At 30.4% G+C, this 20,844-nt stretch overlaps 1 protein-coding gene across 2 annotated transcripts in view; it reads left to right on the top strand.

Moving 5' to 3' along the window:
* The window catches only part of LOC148629734 (nucleoprotein TPR-like), a 56,935-nt gene that overhangs the window by 4,628 nt on the left and 31,463 nt on the right, over positions 1–20,844 (top strand). For both annotated transcript variants that reach the window (XM_088556294.1, XM_088556287.1), the window contains exons 3-34: positions 838–911; positions 1,663–1,759; positions 2,760–2,863; positions 3,220–3,333; positions 4,250–4,474; positions 4,981–5,068; positions 5,798–5,866; positions 6,301–6,372; positions 6,747–6,832; positions 7,343–7,435; positions 7,790–7,894; positions 8,309–8,416; positions 9,095–9,222; positions 9,819–9,920; positions 10,638–10,722; positions 11,187–11,243; positions 11,824–12,008; positions 12,365–12,443; positions 13,032–13,175; positions 13,432–13,605; positions 13,877–14,017; positions 14,436–14,546; positions 14,861–14,930; positions 15,342–15,440; positions 16,321–16,415; positions 16,589–16,631; positions 17,886–17,983; positions 18,432–18,566; positions 18,828–18,902; positions 19,366–19,443; positions 19,983–20,093; positions 20,707–20,819. In XM_088556294.1, the coding sequence (XP_088412420.1) occupies positions 838–911; positions 1,663–1,759; positions 2,760–2,863; positions 3,220–3,333; positions 4,250–4,474; positions 4,981–5,068; positions 5,798–5,866; positions 6,301–6,372; positions 6,747–6,832; positions 7,343–7,435; positions 7,790–7,894; positions 8,309–8,416; positions 9,095–9,222; positions 9,819–9,920; positions 10,638–10,722; positions 11,187–11,243; positions 11,824–12,008; positions 12,365–12,443; positions 13,032–13,175; positions 13,432–13,605; positions 13,877–14,017; positions 14,436–14,546; positions 14,861–14,930; positions 15,342–15,440; positions 16,321–16,415; positions 16,589–16,631; positions 17,886–17,983; positions 18,432–18,566; positions 18,828–18,902; positions 19,366–19,443; positions 19,983–20,093; positions 20,707–20,819 (3,358 nt within the window). The remainder of the gene's footprint in view (positions 1–837; positions 912–1,662; positions 1,760–2,759; positions 2,864–3,219; positions 3,334–4,249; positions 4,475–4,980; positions 5,069–5,797; positions 5,867–6,300; positions 6,373–6,746; positions 6,833–7,342; positions 7,436–7,789; positions 7,895–8,308; positions 8,417–9,094; positions 9,223–9,818; positions 9,921–10,637; positions 10,723–11,186; positions 11,244–11,823; positions 12,009–12,364; positions 12,444–13,031; positions 13,176–13,431; positions 13,606–13,876; positions 14,018–14,435; positions 14,547–14,860; positions 14,931–15,341; positions 15,441–16,320; positions 16,416–16,588; positions 16,632–17,885; positions 17,984–18,431; positions 18,567–18,827; positions 18,903–19,365; positions 19,444–19,982; positions 20,094–20,706; positions 20,820–20,844) is intronic.

Below are 20,844 nucleotides of genomic sequence, written 5' to 3'. Positions count from 1 at the left end.
CTACCAATAGAGCTATTAAAATACTCACTAGCCTAGTTAGATTTGGATTGAAATTGGTACTGGTCTATTTCCACTAGCTGTAATACCCACAAATATGTTAATATGACAGAATCTGAAAATTAATACATTTACAGCATATTTTATAAAAATACAGAAAAACATTTTTAGAGGACTTATTTTTTCTACAAAGTTCATGTGGAATTGCTTCCAAATTTGTAGTTCAATTTTATTGTTTTGTTAAGATGTTAAATTCATGCATTGGATTATGTTATTTTTAATTCAAGATATTATGAAAACTGAAGGGGAAGTTTAGTTATTTACATACAATGTAACTACAGTATTATATTTGAAGCAACACAATACACTATTTAGGTACATATATATGTATTTACAACTGTCTATAGTGTACATTGTATGTTTCTCTAGTGTTCCTATATGTGTTAATAGAATAATTAATTGAAAAGAGTGAATAATGAAAATATGATCACAAGTGCTGAAGAATGCCTAGATTGTCTTCATGCATTCTAGGCACAAGTGTTTATATTTTGGTTATTTACAATAACACATTAATTATCTTTTTAATCATTTAGATTTTCTCCATAATTTATTGCTATTTTCCATATTAATTTTGAACTTTGTGATTGGTGGATTGATATTCGTCTTGTGAAATTTTGGTGGGAGAAAGTCAAAGAGTGAAATTACAGAATTTATTTCATCGTGTAAATTATCTTTTTTTTTTTCACAGGTAACATTTTATAAATCACTGCTATGATGATGATAGTTATTCTACTTCATCATTGCATTATTCCATCATTCAAGATGAATTGTTTATTTTAGAACAAAAGTATAAAGATATATCAGAAAAGTATGCAGAGTTCAGAGAAACTCAGGAAGGAAGTCTTGCTTCACAGGTAAAACCAAAAATCTGTTCAGTTTTTTTGTTTTACTCAGATATTGATGTTGACAGATTTCAGAAGAATTTCAGTTAAAACCCCTGACCTTGATTTTACTAGTTTGGCTTATCTGACTTCTACCTTAATGAACTGTATAATATAGCAATAGCTGTTATGTCTGGATATGTAAGGACCAGTGATATAAGAGATTGTAGACTGTACTTATATGTGTTCCAAACCATACCATGGGTATTTTTTCACGTGTGCCAAATTTTGTGATTTGCTCTATGAGTAGTGATGATATTAAATTTTTCAGTCGAAGGGTGTTAACTGTGAAGTATCTAGACTTTAGTCTGGCAAGTTATTACTTTTATAACAATTCTCCAATTCTTCCTGAATAAAGCAAAAATCTTGATTTCCATAGCACATATGGTCTTACAGTACATGTGGGGTCTGGCCAATCTACAGGTTGTGGATGTCAAAGTCAAATTATCATTTTTGTTTAGTTTTGAAATACATTGCAGTTACTGTCTACATTTTTTTTTTTTTTTTTTTTAAATATGAATTTTGTGTAAAATAGATATCTAAAAGTATTGGAAGTTAAGAGGGTGAAAAAAGAAATTCTGATTTCAATTTATAAAATGTATTGATATTTGTTTTTTTTTACAAGATCCTTTTTACACATTTACATTTAAGTACAATACAGTAAAAGTAGTATGCGTACTTAATTAGGATGGATGGTGTCTTGAATGTGTATAGAATATTTCAGCTTCACCTTACAAAAGTTAATGACCAATTGGAAGCTGAGAAAAGAGATCTCACAGTTTTATTGGATAAAAGGAACAAAGAAATTGATAGGTTGAATGGTAATGTATCTTTATTTCATAATGAGACGAAGAATTTGATGTACATTTTTCCAAAATAATTTGACATTTCAAATCATGACATGTTGAAAAATATGCATGTATAACAAAGATGTTATAACTGAGTTTTTGTCACCAAAAAACTCCAAACTTTATTACCTTTCTTTCTTTTCTTATTTATGAAGTGAAAGTTTTGATATGAAATCCCTCATGTCACAACTATAACCAAATCTAAAAGTTATGAAGGTTGCAAAGTTGGGGGGATAAAATAATAGGGGTGGATGTCCATCCTTCTATCTGCACTTCCTTCCCCACTTCCATTAAAAGAGGTGTTTCCTTTTTTTGTCCTCTACTCCTCCTACACCAAGGAAGATGTGCACCTCATATTTCAGATTTTGATAGTACACATATTCTATAGCAAAACATGAAAGTAGTGTATATATCTGTTATCTGTGACTTTACCTTACACCACTGTCAACGAATTGAAACTTTTACAGAGTATTATAATAACAAAATGTTGTTTACACGCAAACCCCTATTACATACATTTTGTATTTTGATCTGATCATTTTTTTTGGAGGGGGGTCATAAGTTAAACATGAACTTTACCTTTGATGATTATAGGTTACCTGTCTTTTATCCTCAACTCCAATTAAACTCTTCTACACCACTAGTTGGATTTTAATCAAACTTTCTGATGGGGGAGCGGGGGTATCAATTTAGTGAGCATTACTCACAGTTTTTCTAGCTTTATTTTATCAATGAAAATATTTTGATATTATTTTAGATTTTTGAAAAAAGATAATAAGCTGTTTTATATCTAGTAGTAATTTAACACTGATCTTAATTGAGTGCATATAGAAAGAAAATGACATCTCTCATATCATTTCTTGCTAAACATATAAATGATATTTATTACACAATCAAATTGATATAGGTTACTAATTTATGAATACAAATAAAACTGTATATTCAATACTGGTACATATATTTTTGTCTTCAGAGGAATGGAAAGAAATCACAGAGAAGCTATCTAAGGCTACCTCTGCTAAATGTGAAGCTCAAGCCAAGTTGTCTGACCTACAAAGCAGCCAGGTTACAACTGAGGTACATGTCACACTCTGCAACAACACATTATAGCTGCTTGGTATTTTGATTAAAGCTTCCTATAGATATGCCATATCATAAAATATCAGACCTTGCCCACATATTTCTCAAGTTTTGTAGAGTTATCTATAGTGTGCAGTGGCTCTCAATACATCTTGTTTGTTTTTGCTCAGGGTTTAGTGTGCCATCTTAAATTCGCAGAAAGTGAGAATTAAAAAACACTTAATTTTAGCAAAAATAATAATATTTGATTTTGACTAATTGTGTAGTTAGCTACATGTATGTGTTTATTAGTTAGCTACATGTATGTTTATTAATATGAAATGTATAGAAGATTAACCAATTTAGTATTTTAGTTTCAGCATAAGAGGCTTCAGCAAGAGAACGAGCAAATGAAGGGACAGATTGATTGGTTGAATACAGACCTGGGAGAAAAAACCAAGGAGTTGATGAACTGTAGAAAAGAACAGGTTAGATAAGTTTTTTATATAATATTGTAGATGATTATGTCTAGATAGGCCACTTCAAGTTAATTTTTATATTATAAAGGTATATGATATTTTTTAAGATGTAAATGTTTTTATCATTTAATGTTAATTATATTGTCAAAGTGTAACATATGTAATGTAATATTGTGGATGTTAATTTTGTGTTAATACTGTTATAAAGCATTAAAAAGTCATTTATTATACTCCACAGCTTTAATTCCTTGCTAAGATATTTAATCTTGTGTTTAAGCAGGAGTGGGGAAAATTTGACAACAGCGGGGTACACAGAGGTGGATTTCATCTTAATAATACTGTTTACCCTGAATTTTTACTTGCCTTCTTACTTGAAAGGTTTTTCAATAAATCTACTGTAGTTCTTGAAATCTGATCATATATTAATATATGTATACTGTCTGTAGTAGAGGGTGTTACACTATAGTATCACAATAGATGAAGTCGAGGGTGATATATTTACAGAGTGTGATACGATGCATAAAACCCTCTACTACAGGCAGTATGTGTTATATACTGAATACGAAAGTGTGATATATTGTGATGTCGAAGGTGATATTTCCTGGAGGAGGGTGATATATCATGTGATATATCGATCCACCAATCACTGTTCAGTGGGGGCGGGGCAAGTAAGGATGTGCTGGGAATAGACTAAAATAACTCATCACCCATTACCCAATCAGAATTCAAGATTTTTGTATGAAGTATAATATTTATGAAGTATAATATACATATATATATATAGTACCATTATCAGTGAACAAAACATATCATTTTCCTATAACTTTTCATCCTTATGTACAATGTGTTTGTCACTTTGTTTTACCCCAGTATGGTGAACAGTTTTTACGATGAGAGAATTAATGATCTAAACATTGTTTTACAGAACAGTAAAGTTATCAACATACAGACCCAGTTAGAAGAGAAAGTTGATGAGGTTAAACAGCTGACTGATACTGTAGAATCCCTAAAGAAAACTTGTAGTGACAAGGAGAATAAGGTGGAGAAGTTGATACAGAGGTCTAAGGATGCTGCAGATGCCAATATACAGAGTGAGGAACAGTTCAGGAAGGAACTAGAAGCTAAATCTAAGCTTATTGAGTTATACAAGGTTGGTAGTAACAGGCCATCTTTAACTAAGTTAACATAATATGTTACTTCATCTAATCTGATAGACATCAAACATGATCTTGGGTTCCATGATGTAAATGCACTGAAATAGAACATAATTTTAAAAGCATATAGATAGAGTATTAATTTTCATCTGGCTTTGACTTCATAAAAAAATCTCAAATTGAGTTTTTCCTCATGTCGTCAATTTCAAGTGATTTGATTTGTCCAGATTTGAGGTAAAGATAAATTTGAGAAAATTTGTTGTGAAAAAAGGCCTTGACCCGGGTTTCTTGAAAAAAAAAATCTTAAGTTGAGATTTACTCAAGTTCTGTGCTTTTCCTCAAATTTGAAGTGATATGATGGATCCAATTTGACTTGAGGAAGAATTTGCGGAAAATGTCAGTTTGAGATGTTTTATAAAACCAGACTGTAGTCAGTTTTATATTTTAATCATGTCAGACAAATCTGATGTACATGTAAAAGGATGTAATGATTATAATTCAGGGCTCAGCAGAAGATGCAGAAGACAAAGTTACAGAACTGAACAGGGCTGTAGAGGAATTACAGAAACTTTTACAAGTGTCTGCTGATGGTAAAATATTTTATGTTGTTCAAATGTAAAGGATTATTTAGTTGGTACAAGTTGTAAAACTGATTGAACTTAAGTGTGAATTTACTTTGTTGATAAAGAATGCGAGGACATGTCTGAGAAACATTTGTACTGAATGATAGCAATTTAAAAATAGATGGGTACCACTTTGTTACAAATCCATCTAGATACCATTAGGCGAAATCTGTCTATTGAAATGCCATACATGAATTCTAGTAAAGACAAACTAATAGTAACCCATGTGACCATATACTGGCTAATCACAATAAAGCATCCACCATTTATTTGCAGTGCCTTAAAAAAGCATCTTCTTGTTTTCAAATAACATATTTTTTTAAATTGTCTTGAAAAACAAAAATACATGTATACATGCTGATGAATTAAAATTATATTCATAGTCATTTAAGAAATGGATAGCAGTTACTTAAACTCTACAACGGAAGTAGACAAAAAGCGATTTATTTATAATTATTATGCACAGGGATAGAAAACTATGTATACTTGATTAGGCTTTGATAAAGTTAGATCAAAAAGACTTTTCCAACTCTCCAATAAAAAAAAAACAGTATTGAAATTGATACTTTGATAAGGCAACATGGGGATATAATTTAAATGTGCACTAGATGAAATATTGAAGTCTACCCATTTCAGTTTTTACTACATGTCATGTGTCAGTTAGTGTAGCTCATCATTTATGTTTAATCTTTTCAGAGCATACTATTATGGAAAAAGAGAAAAATGAAGAAATTGGAAAATTAACAGTTGAGATCAATAAAAAGGGTATGTATGAAATAATCTTTTTAAGTGAAGTGACAAATTTACAGTTGTCTAGCTTAATATTGTAAGCATAAATTTAAGCAGCTACATGTAGTACAAACCTATCAATCATATATGAAAGTGGATGTATTCCACATTATAATTTTTATTTTCGTTAACAAAATGGTAAAAAAGGTGGGCATCTCAAAATTAAAATATCATGATGAATCTATTAAAAGAATTATATTAGCCCAATATATTTGTTCCCTTTACTGAAATCAAACAATTTAATTATCTTTTACTATGTTTTGAGCAATATTTTCCCTTTATTACATATGCCACTAATATATGCAGGTAGTTGGTACATGGTACCATATGATTTCCTTTATAGTAAGAGATATTATTGACTGAATTTAACTTGAATTTATATTTTCTCTCTCTCTTTTTTTTTTTTACAGAGGATGATATCAGAAAACTAAATCAAGAATTGATTAATGCCAATGATCTAATTGAAGCTGCAAGGAAGAAAAGTAAGGTTTATGTAGCTGCAGTTCTTTATATACAATTTATCATTATTTTTACCAACTCAAGGGAGTTGTGATTGAGTGTAATAGTTTTGACTTGTCTGTCATCTTTTTGTTATTGCTTGAATACAGTCTTCATTTTGTAGAGCTTTTTCCACTTTCAGTTTTTTAAGAAACTTCCTGCTTGACAATCTTGATGTTATTTAGAGGGAATGAATTTTTGTTAGGCACTGCATTGAATCAAAATAATGTAGTGACTATTTATCGTAAATTCCCTTCTTTTCCATGTAGTTCATTATTTATTCATTGCATGATACACACATAAGAAATTTATTTAAATATTTTAATTGATTAAAATTTAATAATGTCTGTGTATTCAGATGCCACAGACCAACAAGTTGAAACTATGTTTCCATCAGCAGCTGCAACCAGTAAATACCTGAAATCAGGAATGACACTCACTCAGGTAATAATAAAGACCTGAACATTTCTGAATCCTAGAGATTTCACGGAAGTAGCTGATTTAATATAAATTTCTTCTTATCAAATTCTTTAGATTTTATTGATTATTAAACACTGTTTTCAATTAGATCAGACACTGAGATCTCCTATTTAAAAAGATTACAATTGAAAGAGTCTTGTTGCTTGTTAAAAATTAGTTCTCCATGACAATGTGAGTTTTATATCCATCTTGAAAACAATAACAAAAGCTACATGAAAGGTTTATTTCACATGAGATATTGGTTGTCTTAAGTCTTTATAGTCCATGTAATCGGAAGTCAAAATTAAAAGATGCCTTCTTTTCATGACAATACATGATTTTTTGGACTGTAGATTTTGTTCAGTTTAGATAGTTGTTTGTTTAACAAAGATTTGAAATACATTTAATCCTATGAAGGTACATGTACTTCAAAAATTGTCTGATTTATCATTGTATTAAATATAACAGAATAATCAAATGTCTTTTTTTTTTTAGATCTACAATGAGTATGTGAATACATCAGATGAGTTAAGGCTAGAGAAAGAAGAAAATCAGAGATTACAACAAAGTTTGGACCTTGTTCTCCAGGTAAAATTCAACTTACATTACACGCATGACTATTTGTAGCTTTTTTTAAGCAGTTATTTAGTTTAAACAATCTGTTATCTTTTAGTATTAATATGCTTTAGTGGCAAAAATTCCATTTTTTATCAAGGTATTAACAACTTTTTTACAGGAATCTTGTAACTAGTTTAAGTTCAATAACAGTATAAAAAGGGAGTCACTTATTTCGTCATTCAATAATGGTATATATATGTTCACTGTAAACATCTACAGATGCATCCATATGAAACATGTATTCCCACTTTCCTACGATTCTAATCCACCCAACTTGTGAAACAATGTAAATTACAATGTAATAATGATCTGGTTTGTCTACAGGAAATTGAAGAGAAGGCTCCAATCCTGAGGAAGCAGAGAGAGGATTATGAGAAATGTCTAAATAACATTGATCAATTAACAAAACAGTTGGATGGTGCTTTACTGGTATGTAAGATGAAAAAGTAGGACTATCTTTATGTAAAATGAAAATAAATTTGATAGCAATTTGAAATTTTAATACAAATCTAGCTTCTGAGTGATTATACTACTGTGTCCTACAGAACATCTATGTCATCTTTTAGTCACTGTCTTTCAGGTTTTAATAGCTGTCAGTCACCTGGTCAATTATGACAAGATTATCATTATTGACAGCTCAACTTGAAAGACTCTGTCCAAAACATGTAAAATATTGCAAAGGCGTCTTAAATTTGGTATCACTCCACTTCAAAGTGCTATAATTTAACATTTCAATCCCAGGTAATGGTATTTTGGAGAAAAAATATCAAATGTACTTTATGTGTAATAGGTCACCTTTTTTATTCTGACACATTCCCATATTACAGCAGATTTTTTTTCTAGGAAAATCAGACCTTAAGATCAGAGGCTGATGAGAGTATTAGAAAATATAACTACATGCAAAGAGAGAACCATAAATATCAACAACAGATGCTGGACTTGTCACATCAGGTATGTTACTTATATGTATGCTACCTTTACATAGGTTTCCAAGTACTTACCTTAGCCTAGGGGCTACATGTATTTTTCAGCTTGGAATATCAAGTTTTCTCCCTCAGGCCTTGCATTCATATGAGAAGCTGATACTTGCCAATCAGTCATACTCTCTCTGTTCTTTATAAGTTCTACATGTTGACTTTTGCACACATATTTATTCACAGATGTTAAATAACTTACCTGTACCTTTACCTTTATTATTGGGTAATATATATCTTTGGTTTGTTGACTGTTTTTAAGGTTTTCTGTTAAAATTTTGTATGTTGATGTCGTCTGACAATGTTCACTTGTATGTTGGTTTCATCTGACTAGGTTCACCTACTTGTAGGTTGAAAATTGAAATTAAATCTATGTACATATGTATTTGTTGCAAAGGGTTTCAACAACATAAAAAACAGGAAAACAATTTATCAGTGGAGCTAAATGACTAGACAATTTTGTATATTTTTTAAACCTTGTCAGTGTTACAGCTAGCTTTATAGAGTTTCCCTTAACTTCCTAACAAGCAAAGAAGATATAAATATCCTGTTTTTGACATAAAAAATATACTCAAGGAAAGTTGAATAGATTAAAAAAAAATGGTTTTGTCTTAACAAACCAACTTGAGATTCATGACATCATGTTCCTATTTAGGTTCAGTTTTTAGTGAAAGAGATTGAGGAAGTCAAAACTGGACGTGCCATCAGAACTGATATCAACCTGTCGTCACAAGAAGTTAGCAGTTCATCGGATGCCATATCATCACGACTTGTCACATTTAGGTTTGTTTTAACCCAAATGTTCTTAAGACAATTATAGTATTCTAGTGGTTGTGAAAAGTTATTTCATGGAATATTTCCATTGCATAATGGATAAAAAGATTTGATTTATCTGAATCATTTGCCTTGAAATGGTATTATGTTTGAGAAAGAAGTTCAAAAGATTTCTGTCAGTTTTGTTGTTAGAAAATTATATGTAGATGTCTAGTGTAATCTTGTTCATTCTCATTAATTTTGTTTTCATCCTTTGTACATTAATGATATTGTCCCCTGCCATATATGCGGAAGAGCACATGTTAGTTCATTCGTCCGTCTTTCACATTTTACTTGTAAACACAACACCTCAGAAACCCCTCGATGGGTTTTGTTCAAATTTTGTTGGATTGTTAGTCATCATATGTAGTTGATCATATTGGTCTGTCATTTTGATTCAGCAAATTTTAAAGGAGTTATCAGACTTTTACCCTTCATTTTATTTTGCTGTGATGAGGGGCATGTGGCTACATGTTGCAATCTTGTTTTTAACCTTTGAATTTATAATTTTAACTTTCATTTTAACTAGCTGTTCTTTTTATCCCCCACTTTAATGTTGTTTTTAGGGATATTGAAGAGTTGCAGATGCAGAACCAGAGATTGTTATCTGTGGCCAGAGCTCTAGGGGAAGAGAAAGAGAAGGAAGAAAGAATTGCCACAGAATCTAAGTAAGAAACACAGTTGATGTACTTTGTGTATCTGAATTTTTAGGGAAAACATCTTATCTGATATAAGTTAGGTTTCAAAAATACATTTGAAAGTAGTTTTATTGTTGTCAAAGGTTGTGGTTTTGTAGGATGTGTTTGTCACAGTTTTGAATTTTATTTAATTAAGGATTGTTTTTAATTGTTGCTTAGGTTATTGCATATGAATGACTTTGGGCCAGCTTACACTGAATAAACAAAAAAAAAAAACAAAAATGAAATAAAAGAAATTGTTTTCCTTATAGGAAATTGACACTTTTTTAACACTGATCAATTTTGTCATTATCGTCATTAGATACCACTATTTGTAATTTAATTTTATGATTTAGTGTATTTTGATACCACTGAAGTAATTCTGTAGTTAAGGGTACAGTGTTGCTAGATAACACTGAAATATACACAGTTTCACAGGTATTATAATATATTCAAGTGTTAACATTTGCCCTTTCAAATTTTAGTCATTATGCTTATGTTATGAAAATAACAGCATTGATATCATGTTGGTTCATGTAATCAAAAGAAAAAAAAAGGCACTTTAAGATGACAAGAACAGTGAAGTTTCTCGTTATAAATTAAATTTGTATGTGTGTAGATTTGAAGAAGAAAAAAATTCAAATTACAATAAATACTGCTGTAAGTCTAAAAATCACTCTATGTTCCTTAAAATGTATGTGTTATTAGAACAAAGGAGTTAAAAGAGGAGTTACAAATGGCACAGAATGAGTTGAAGGAGCTAAAAATAGCTAGAGACAGGCAACAGGAAATGGTAAGTTCCCTCTTTTCAAAAGATCAAGTGTCTGAAAAAAAAAAAAAAAAATAATGTATCAGAATGCTAAGGTAAATGCTCATACAAGTATGGTATATACATGTAATTTACATTTACATATATATTTAGAAGATTTATCATTCTTTGAGCCTTGATATTTGGAGTTTAGTTTTTATGGTGTTCCTTGTTTGTGTATACTGTATTTGAATAGACAGTGAACTTTGGTGTAGGATGTATTTCACAGTGTAAAATACTCTAAAAATTGAAATACTGATATACATTTACATGTATAATTGAAAGTGTCTCTTAATTAATTGATTGAAATGATATTTCTAATGATTTGAACTTCATTTACATATATGAAATATTTTCATGTTGTGCATGTTTTAGAGACCCTTTTGGTAAGAGAAAATGTTATGTTTTTATTTTTATTTACATGTATATTAATTTGATATTCTTTATAGGTTCAAGCAATAATTAACCAAAGAGATATGTACAAGGTGTTGGCTCAGGAAAATGCAGTAAGTTCGTTTTATTTCTAATTTTTAATCACTTTCTGTGTTATTTTACATGAGGTATATAATGATCATGGTGGTAGTCTGTTTTTCAACTATTTCATTACTATTTTCACTGCAATTACATATCACAGCTATTTGATATTTTGACATACTGGTACACTTTATATACATGTTTATATATCCATATGATAGGATTCAATTTCAGACCGATGCATCATTAATGCCTAGTTTGATGACATTGTTTATCTTCCTTGGATTAGGATTGAAGAGTATTCTTTAGTTAACTTTGCTCTCAGCTTTTCTAGTTTTGTATTATATGTGGTAAAAAAAATTAATTATTGAAATGGGGCAGTCTCTTTAAATTTTCATTTACATACAGTAATAAAAGAATGAAAAGTAGTGAACCTTAGCTGTAAGCAGTATAATACAAATCATGGTTCTGTTTAGTTAATCAAGCTTTACACAGTTCTCAAAACTAGACAGGATCTGTTCTACCTTGTTCTATGGACTTTCCAAAATCAGTCAACCAGTAGATTTACTAAATCATCCTTCTTATCACATTTAAAAGAGCCTTTCATTTCAGGGAGCTATACCATCATCTCTTTCAACCACCCCAATGCCCAGTAGGAGTGCCAGTTCAATCATGAGAAGCCCAGTTTCCTCGAGGAGTTCTGGATTGGAGGCAACCATAGAGGAGACTAAAACAGCACTTAAACAAATGACTGAAAATTTTACCACTTATAAAAAGGAGAAAAATGAAAATGAAAGGTACTGTTATCACCTATTGGCCTGAATTTCACATTTACATTTGAAAATTAAGAGTTAGATTCAACCAATTTAAAAAAAGGAAGAAGATTATGTATGCATCCATACTTTGCTTATTTTTATATCTATTAATACAGTTGTTGAAGTAAGGAAAGAGTATACCTACACTTCTGCCATTATTGGTATTGCACTTTTAGAATCAATCCTTGGGTAAGTCTATTTTTGTAGTCATGATTATTACAAGTCATTTGAAAGTAGGATGCTCAGAATCCATGAATCCATAAATCTCTCAACAAAAATAATATTTGGGTAGTTGTGTAATTTAAAGGAAAATGTTGACTACTTCTTTTTGTTTTTAGAATTTTAAATGATCAAATGGAGAAAGCCAGGGAAGAATTAAATGGATTTAGAGTACAGAATGCCAAACTTGCATCACAGGTATGTTTTTTTTTTTCATAGTTTTTTTTTTACTGGTTACAAAATTTGTGTGCCTGTTATAGAAATAGGTTGTTTTATTTTGACATAATGTCATTTTTCCTGTCTTGAAATGTACCATATATACACATTTATGCATAAGGAAAAATATCTTTTATATGTAACTGTTATGTTTTTATCTTCATGTCTGTATGTAACTAATAACTAAGCCACCACCAAAAAACAGCAAAACTTACTCAGTACATGATTTCTTCTGTTGTTATGGCTCAATTGGGTTGTTCTGTAATTTCTCTCAAAGGTGAACAAAGACAGAAAGTTGATTGAGAATATAAATATTTTATCTATATGAAAAGCTAAAAACTATTGGAAATAGGTACTTATCATTTTCTGGCTTCCATCTATAAATGGAAATTCCAGCCATAGGCATGGTGTGTAAAGTGTAAGGACTCTAAAAAAACAAGCTACATTCTACCAGACAATTTCTGCTAGCCAGTGAGTTATCAGAAGGGTCTTTTAAGGGTAAAAAATAATATTTAGATTTTGCATTGGTTTTCTAGAATTTTGAATTATTATATTTTTATATTTCTACAGTTGGATTTCCAAGCAGAGAGATACAAAGTTTTGCAAGGGAACAATGATGGATACAAGAAAGAAATAGCCTCACTGAGAGAAAAGATACAGAAATATTCTACTTCTGTTGCTAAACATGAACAAACTATTAACACACTAAGACAGGTGTTGTGTTATCATAAGACTGACAAATATACTTTCAGAGAATTTTTATAAAAAAATATGAGATTTTTGCTTGCATAAGAATAATAAAATTAAATTACAGCTTCCTTAATGCTATTGAAATATTTAGATTAAGCACTTACTAACTGCAAAGTAATTGGTGATACTTATATCTTTTCCCAAATAAATATATTCTATATTACCAGGGATCAATTTGAAATCATGGATCAGTAGGTAAATCTTTTCTAATGTGCTTCAGGATTCCATGTCAGCTAAGGAGGACCTGGCCAGGTCTCAGGCACAGAATCAAAACATGAGAATGGAGAAAGAACTGCTGAAAAGTTCTGAAGGTCGGCTTCTCCAGGAAATTGAAAGTTTGAGACGAGAAAGACATTCACAGACTATGTTGATGGCAAACCTAGAGGCAATTAAGGTAGATTATGATGGGTTGTTCTGTACTCATTTGATAATTCCAATTGTCCAAGACTATTTACTTGTCCTTAAACTTTAGGGCTGCATTTTATTCCTAAGTTCCTATATAAATGACAAGTTAATAGCAGCAAAAGAAAAGTGTGGAATTAAATGTAACAGTTTTATAGAAAATAATGTAATTTGCTATTTTTTGACTCCTTATGTATGATTTTGAATTATTTAAGGGTTAGATATTTGCCATTCTCTAGATGTTGTGTATTTACACTTGACAGAATAACTTGGAGAGATCAGAATTTGAAACTAAGACAAGGTACAGCAACAAGATAGAGGCATTAGAGATGGAAGTTAACAACTTAAAAAGGAAGCTGAATGATGAAAATGATGAGAGGAAAGCACTGACTACTTTGTGGGAGGTATGATTAATTGTTATGCTGGAAATTTAAGTACTAATGATTTAAGGATACATGTTAATTTCAAACTTTAGGGAACACTGAACAAACTTATATATTTTGGTGAAAAAAAACAGCATCTTAACCAGGAAATTATTGTATGTAGTTATCCTCTACATTTGTATACCTGAGGGTTCAAGTTATAAAAATGTACTAAAGATACCACACTAAAGATGACAAATATACGTCTAATGTGATAGTTAATGATAAGAAGCTAAAACGAAGCTATGGGTTATGTGCAATCTCACTCTGTGTAGAATATTTGAGGTGAACAACAGTGATGTTAAATGTTTTATACTCTAACAACATCTTGTATCTATGCCAGCATGATTTTATTTTATACGCATACACAAGATATCTTTATTATATATTTGTATTGCAGAATAATACCAGAACTTTAAGGGCACAGCTGGAACAGAGAATCAAAGACCATGAAGACAATAAGTTGAAGTTTATAGCATTAGATAAAGAAAAACAAGAATTAAGACAGAAGGTACTACATGTATATGACTGCTGTGTATTAAAAAAAAATCTCTTATTTCAGGAATTCTGTCTGTAGCTGATTTTTAAATGATAATGAGTATTGGAAATGGAACTTTATAAATGAAGAAACTATGACTATAGTCTTGCTTGCTTGTACATGTATATTTCTAATATTTGACTTTAAACAAAGTTTCCGCTGTTTCTCTTTCAAAATTTGAAATATACTTGTAAAACAGATCAACATATTTGGTCTTGTTGGTAATTAACTGCTTAAGTCATAATGTTGCCACAAGACACATGTTTACTGTAACTTATCTGCTAAAGGTACTGGACTTAGAGATGCAGTTGTTAGCAGCTGAGCAGGCAGCATTAAACAGAGGATCTACATCAACAGGTTTATATTTTGTTCTTTATAATTTGTTTTCACTTTATTCATATCAGAGGAGAAGAAATATTGTTAATAAGGTGTTCTGCAATGTAATGAAATTTATGTTTTTGTCCTGATAAACTTAAGTTTGACTCCTGACATCCATTAGGTTTTGTCTCTTTATATAAATACCCAATAAAATCAAGTTTGACTCCTGACACCCATTAGACTTTGTCTGTCTATATGAACACCTGATAAAATTGAGTTTGACTCCTGACATCCATTAGACTTTGTCTCTTTAAACACTAGGTGTTTGGTTGATACATGTACTTGATATTAGCTGTGAAAGAAATTCTAGTATGCCGATACTTGGAAAATTGTAATCACACATGTAAGTACTTTTATATTAAACTACATGTACAAATCGTTTTATTGCAGTTGTTCCAGGCCAAACACAATCAGAATCAAGTGCTTTAGATAGAGAGAAAATCAAAGATTTACAATCATCACTTGATCAGTCCACTCTAGAAATAAGACGTAAGTGATGACATCAAATAGGATTTGATAAACTAATATGCAAAAAAAAAAAAATACAATTGAAACTTGATAGGCAACTCTTGTTACAGGCCTTCTAATATCTGAAAAATTGAACAAGTTTTCTTTTAGTTGACAGTAGATATTTGATGAAATTTGAATTTTATGGTACTGAAAGCCAAACTCCTTGCATTTTAAGTATTGTAGCAGTGACTTAAACATGATTAAGAAACCAATGCAAATTAGCAAATTATTTGATACTACATGTACACAGACAAATGTGTCATGTATGATAATCATATGGTGCTGGATTCCTATTACAATCATATGATAATCATATGATATTTAACATATGATAATCATATGATAGTCAAACAATTCTTATTTGTTAATTATGGCTTAAAAACATGATAATCATGATTGTGAGAAACATGATTATCATATGGTGCTCGACTCATTTGATAAGCATATGATGCAAATAATATGATTCTCATGTATGGCACATTTGCCTCTGTATATCACATTAAACATAAACAACTCACCAAATAGTTAATTTCTAAGTGATAATGCAGTTTTGTGTATTTTCTGAAGGAACTTGGGAAGATCAGTGCTCTAGAGTTTTATAAACTCTCTGCTTTTCAGTGCTGTACATTTTATATTGGCATGAAAATTAAGCTACCAAAAACAGAAATAAAGCCAACAAGCTTACAACAGATTAGAAATACATTCAGTTTTATCTTGATGAAATTTCATTTGACATAGGTAATAGAAGAAGGAATTATAAAGCCCTGATTGCAGTATTTATGAATGTTATTGATTGAAGTTGTGTGAATCAATGTATTTAACAATTATAAAGAATTAGATAAACAAATTATTTTTATAGAACTTAAAGAACAACTAGAGCAAGTAAAAAGTCAACGAGAACAGTTCAAAACTATTGCAGATGGACTTCAGAAAACTGTCGATGAACATGGTGATGTAAGATTATTTTTATTAAAAGTATAGAAATAGAAAAATTTAATTTTACACAATTCATCATATTTTCAACATAATTATAATTCACTTTGTATGGTCGTGTTATTTATAGTGTATTTTGTACCAAACATTTCTTACCATTTACTTTTCAAACATGATGCACAATTATTTTTTAGGTGTCAAAAGAGTTTGAAACGAGAAGACAGAAAATACTTGAGGGTAATTATTACTGTAAATTCAATCCATCTTTCAAAATTTACAGAGTTCTATCCAGGAACCAAACTGAAAAAAAAACCAAAACAAGCTTAAAAAATTACTCCACTAGCATCTGTTGGAACACAATAAAGTAATTAGTTATTGGAGGAAGCAACCTACTACATGACCCCACCATCATCAACATCAATCCATAACCTAAACATAACAGTCTACTATAACACCTAAAGTATTTCTTCACAAGCAAGTAATGGAACAGTTGATTAGAGTGCACCCTACACATTTCACAACAGTATCCATATTAAATCATACCTTGATTTTGACACTGGAAGCCAATACTTAACCCATTGAGCAATATGTGTTGTAAAGAGTAAGAATTGATATAATGTAAAGTAGTCTGCAATAGAAAAAAATATGGGATATTGTTAGTTGATTTTGGGGGAGTGATTTATTTTCTTGATTTCCAAAATGATGAATACTTTTTGTAAACCTGTTACTTATCAATGATCATACAGTGACTATAAGCAATTCAGTGGGTGTTTCTAGAAAAGCAGAGGACACTTACCCTTCTGGTGCACCTGTTCATGTTCCCAGATTTGAGTGGAGTCTTGAGTTGCTCCTGTTCTTTTGTTTCTTTGTAGGTATTATTGTGATTATTTCATGGTCTTTGTTGTGTATGTCTGTTTTCCACCTATGTCTGGTCTTTGCTAGAATCTTGGTTCCCTGATTACTCATTCAGTAATTGATTGTTATAATTGCTGTACACATGTACTTAATTAATGAAAGAATCCATCAAAGTATTAAAAAAAAGAAATAAGTATATTGTAAATAGACATTTTCCTTACTATTCTATAATGTTCCTACTCTGTTACTGCCATATTTAATATGTTGCCAAAAATATACTGACCTGTAAGTTCTCTGCAGTTGATCGGTTGTATCTTTTTACTGCAAACGATGGAACATAATGTGATATAGACAAGCTCAATAAACTTCGTAAATTTATCTCTCATGAGTAATTCTAAAGAAGTGGTTTCATGTCATAGACTTCTATATTTTATTTCTAAGAAAGAACATTCAACAAAAAGAAAAAGTAATTTACACATATTTTTGTTTCAGTTGCACAGACACAATTTCAAGAATTGGAGAAACAGAATATACCTCAACAAATAGTTCAAAAATGAACAGTCTCAGTTGTAGAAATATGATAATTACCTGCTTGCAGAATAAGATAATATATTTTATAAATTTTCTATTTTATAGATTCACACCGAGCCAAACAACTGGCTGAAAAGATGGAAAAGGAGAAGCAAGAACTATTGAATGAAAATATCAGGTTGACAGAGGAAAGTCATAATTTGGTATGTTAAAATACTTTTTTCTGATTGTTATGTTATTCTCGTTAAGTTATATCTGCTGGAGAAAAGATTCTTGAAGCTATGATATTTTGGGGATATTTGTTGGGCAAAATCCCTAAAGAAAATTGATAACAAAAGAGAAAGAAGAACACTATCTTTGCTAACAAGCAGTTATTATAATGGTAGTTTTAAAAGATCGATATTTACATTTCTGGCTTGAGTCTGGGTTACCTTTTGTGGGTATAGAAAAGTTGCTATGACAAATTCTATGTGTATTTGGGCTTTCTTTTGTATTGAGGAATAGTGCCATAAACAGTTTCTTTTATAAAAGTTAGAGATTGGCAATTAAACATGGTAAGAATTCTTATTTCTAATGCTCTTAAAGAGACATATTTTGACTATAAATGGAAAAGTAGTATTTTTGATGTTATAACTAACTTTCTATTTTTAGAATGCTGATTTGAGAAAGAAGTTGGCAGAAACTCAGAATGAGTTACAAGATGCTGTAGAGAGAAGAGAAGTTGCCATTAGCAACGAAATGTTGGCAATTGAGGAGAGTTCAAGACAGACTCAACTTGCTGCTGAGGTAATAAATGTCATCTTCTGATAGGACATTCACAAATATAAAAGATGCTGTGATGTTCACATGCAGTTAATGTTTATATTTTGTGGTCAGTTCTGTCAGTTTGCAATTATCATTTAAGAAATGTACATGTATGTTTACTTGATGTGTTTGAATATAAACTGCAAAAAAAAGTCTTTCTGATTTACATAAGATGAATTTTCTGACGTATATATTCACATTTACCACTTATGTTATAATCACTTATCATTACATTGTTTGCAGACTCAAGATAAATACCAAAGAGAGCTTATTTTACATGCTGCAGATGTTGAAACTCTTACAGTAATAAAGAAACAGGTATCTTCAGCTTTTATATTAAATAGAGATACATCTACCTGTATGTCCTTATGAGGCCCCTGCATTGCTAATGTCTGTTCCCTATATTTTTCACTTCATCCATCTGTATGTCTGTCAACAACTTTTGAATTTATTAATTAAATTATTAAGATGTTCATATTAAGTTGTGTACAAACTTGGAAATATATTCATGAAAAAAAAAACTGATCTAAAATCACTGTAAAACTAAAATGTTGTACATGTTTAAAGCATAGCTTTTCTTTTAGTACAACTAGAAGTCATTATATCATTCTTAATTCTTAATGATTTAAGTTTGCATTGATGGGAACATTTTCATGAAACTTGGTGCTCTTGTAAATCATTTTGTAAATACTGATGGTTATAACCAAACTACATGAGATTGGTCAGAAGATTGTGTTGATTTTTTCAATTTTTCAGTTAAAAAGCTGTTTATGTTTTTTAGATGGAGGAATTTAATACAAAAATAGCCACAGAGAAGGACATTAGAATCCAGGCAGAAAATAAACTAGAGGAACATTTGGTAAATTGATTTAGTAAAGCCTTCTATAAGGATACTTAACTACATGTATCTGTTGTTGATTTAGTAAAGCCTTCCATTTCTATAAGGATACTTAACTACATGTATCTGTTATTGATTTAGTAAAGCCTTCTATAAGGATACTTAACTACATGTATCTGTTATTGATTTAGTAAAGCCTTCCATTTCTATGAGGATACTTAACTACATGTATCTGTTATGAAATGGAATGGTAATTGAATGAATAGCTCTGTTAGGCTAACACAATGATTTTGATGAGTAAGAAGTGATCAGTTTTGATTGATTAGAGTCAAGTGACAGTATGTTCATGCTTTTGAATTCTATTGAACAATTCCAAAGGTCTGAATACAATATTGCTTGTTCATTGTAAACCAAAATAACTTGATTGTTTCATTTTAAAGATTGTTCAATCAAACACTATTTGTTCAGATTTTAACAGAATTTTTTAAACACTGTCATCATCTAAACAGTGCTGCTTTATTTGTTGAATTAGCCCTTAAGTCATAGATTATGTATTTCAGAGTTCTGCATCAGATAAAGAAAAGTTTGTCAAAACAGAGATGGAAAGACATGAACAAAGAAACAAAGATTTGACAAATCAGAATAAACTCCTTCATGAACAAATGGAAAAGGTAATTATTGATCTATGTAAGCATAAAAGTCTGTTTATTTTTGGTAAGAAACCAATTTTACTCAAGTATACAATATTTCATTAAGCAATTACTTTATACATGTGGCTCTGAATATTTGAAAATTATTTTTCTTTCTTTCTTTATAATGCAATACATGTATATGTGGAAGGGAACCTCACTTCCCAGTATATACTTGTATAATTGGTTTAACCATACATTTAAAAATATTTGCACATATTCTTAATCAGACATGCTATTTAAAACTGAAAATTATATAGCTGAAGCTGCTCATTAAAGGGTAATTAAGGGAACCAAGATTCTAGTGGAAATCAAAAGAATAAAATCCAGATAAAAAGACCAGACAGGGAAAACACACACACAAAACAAATAACATAAAATAACCAAAACAATACACACAAAGCAACACAAGTAAATGACTCCACTAAAAACTGAAAGCATGCTCCAGGTGCACTGGTAGGGTAAGCATCCTCATCAAAAATGCTAATTCAAGATTGTTGAACCTCAAGGTGCTCCATTCTATAGGAAATGCACAAGCCTACAACATATTCTTAGAATGTACTGGTCATTTGAACTATATGTATAAATCTTTAAGATGAGTAAAGACCTTCTCTCTGTACAAGCTGCTGTTACAAGAAGAGAAAGTCTAAATGTTTCCTTCAGTGAAGAAAGTTCCAAGTCATCTGAGCAGTTACTTGAAGTTATCAAGTGAGTTTTTATTAAAATCTACATG

This window comes from Perna viridis, chromosome 1, assembly GCF_037379345.1.
Source record: "Perna viridis isolate PV_CMFRI_1.1 ecotype Kerala chromosome 1, ASM3737934v1, whole genome shotgun sequence".
Taxonomy (NCBI): domain Eukaryota; kingdom Metazoa; phylum Mollusca; class Bivalvia; order Mytilida; family Mytilidae; genus Perna; species Perna viridis.
This window is presented reverse-complemented; position numbering and strand designations above follow the sequence as displayed.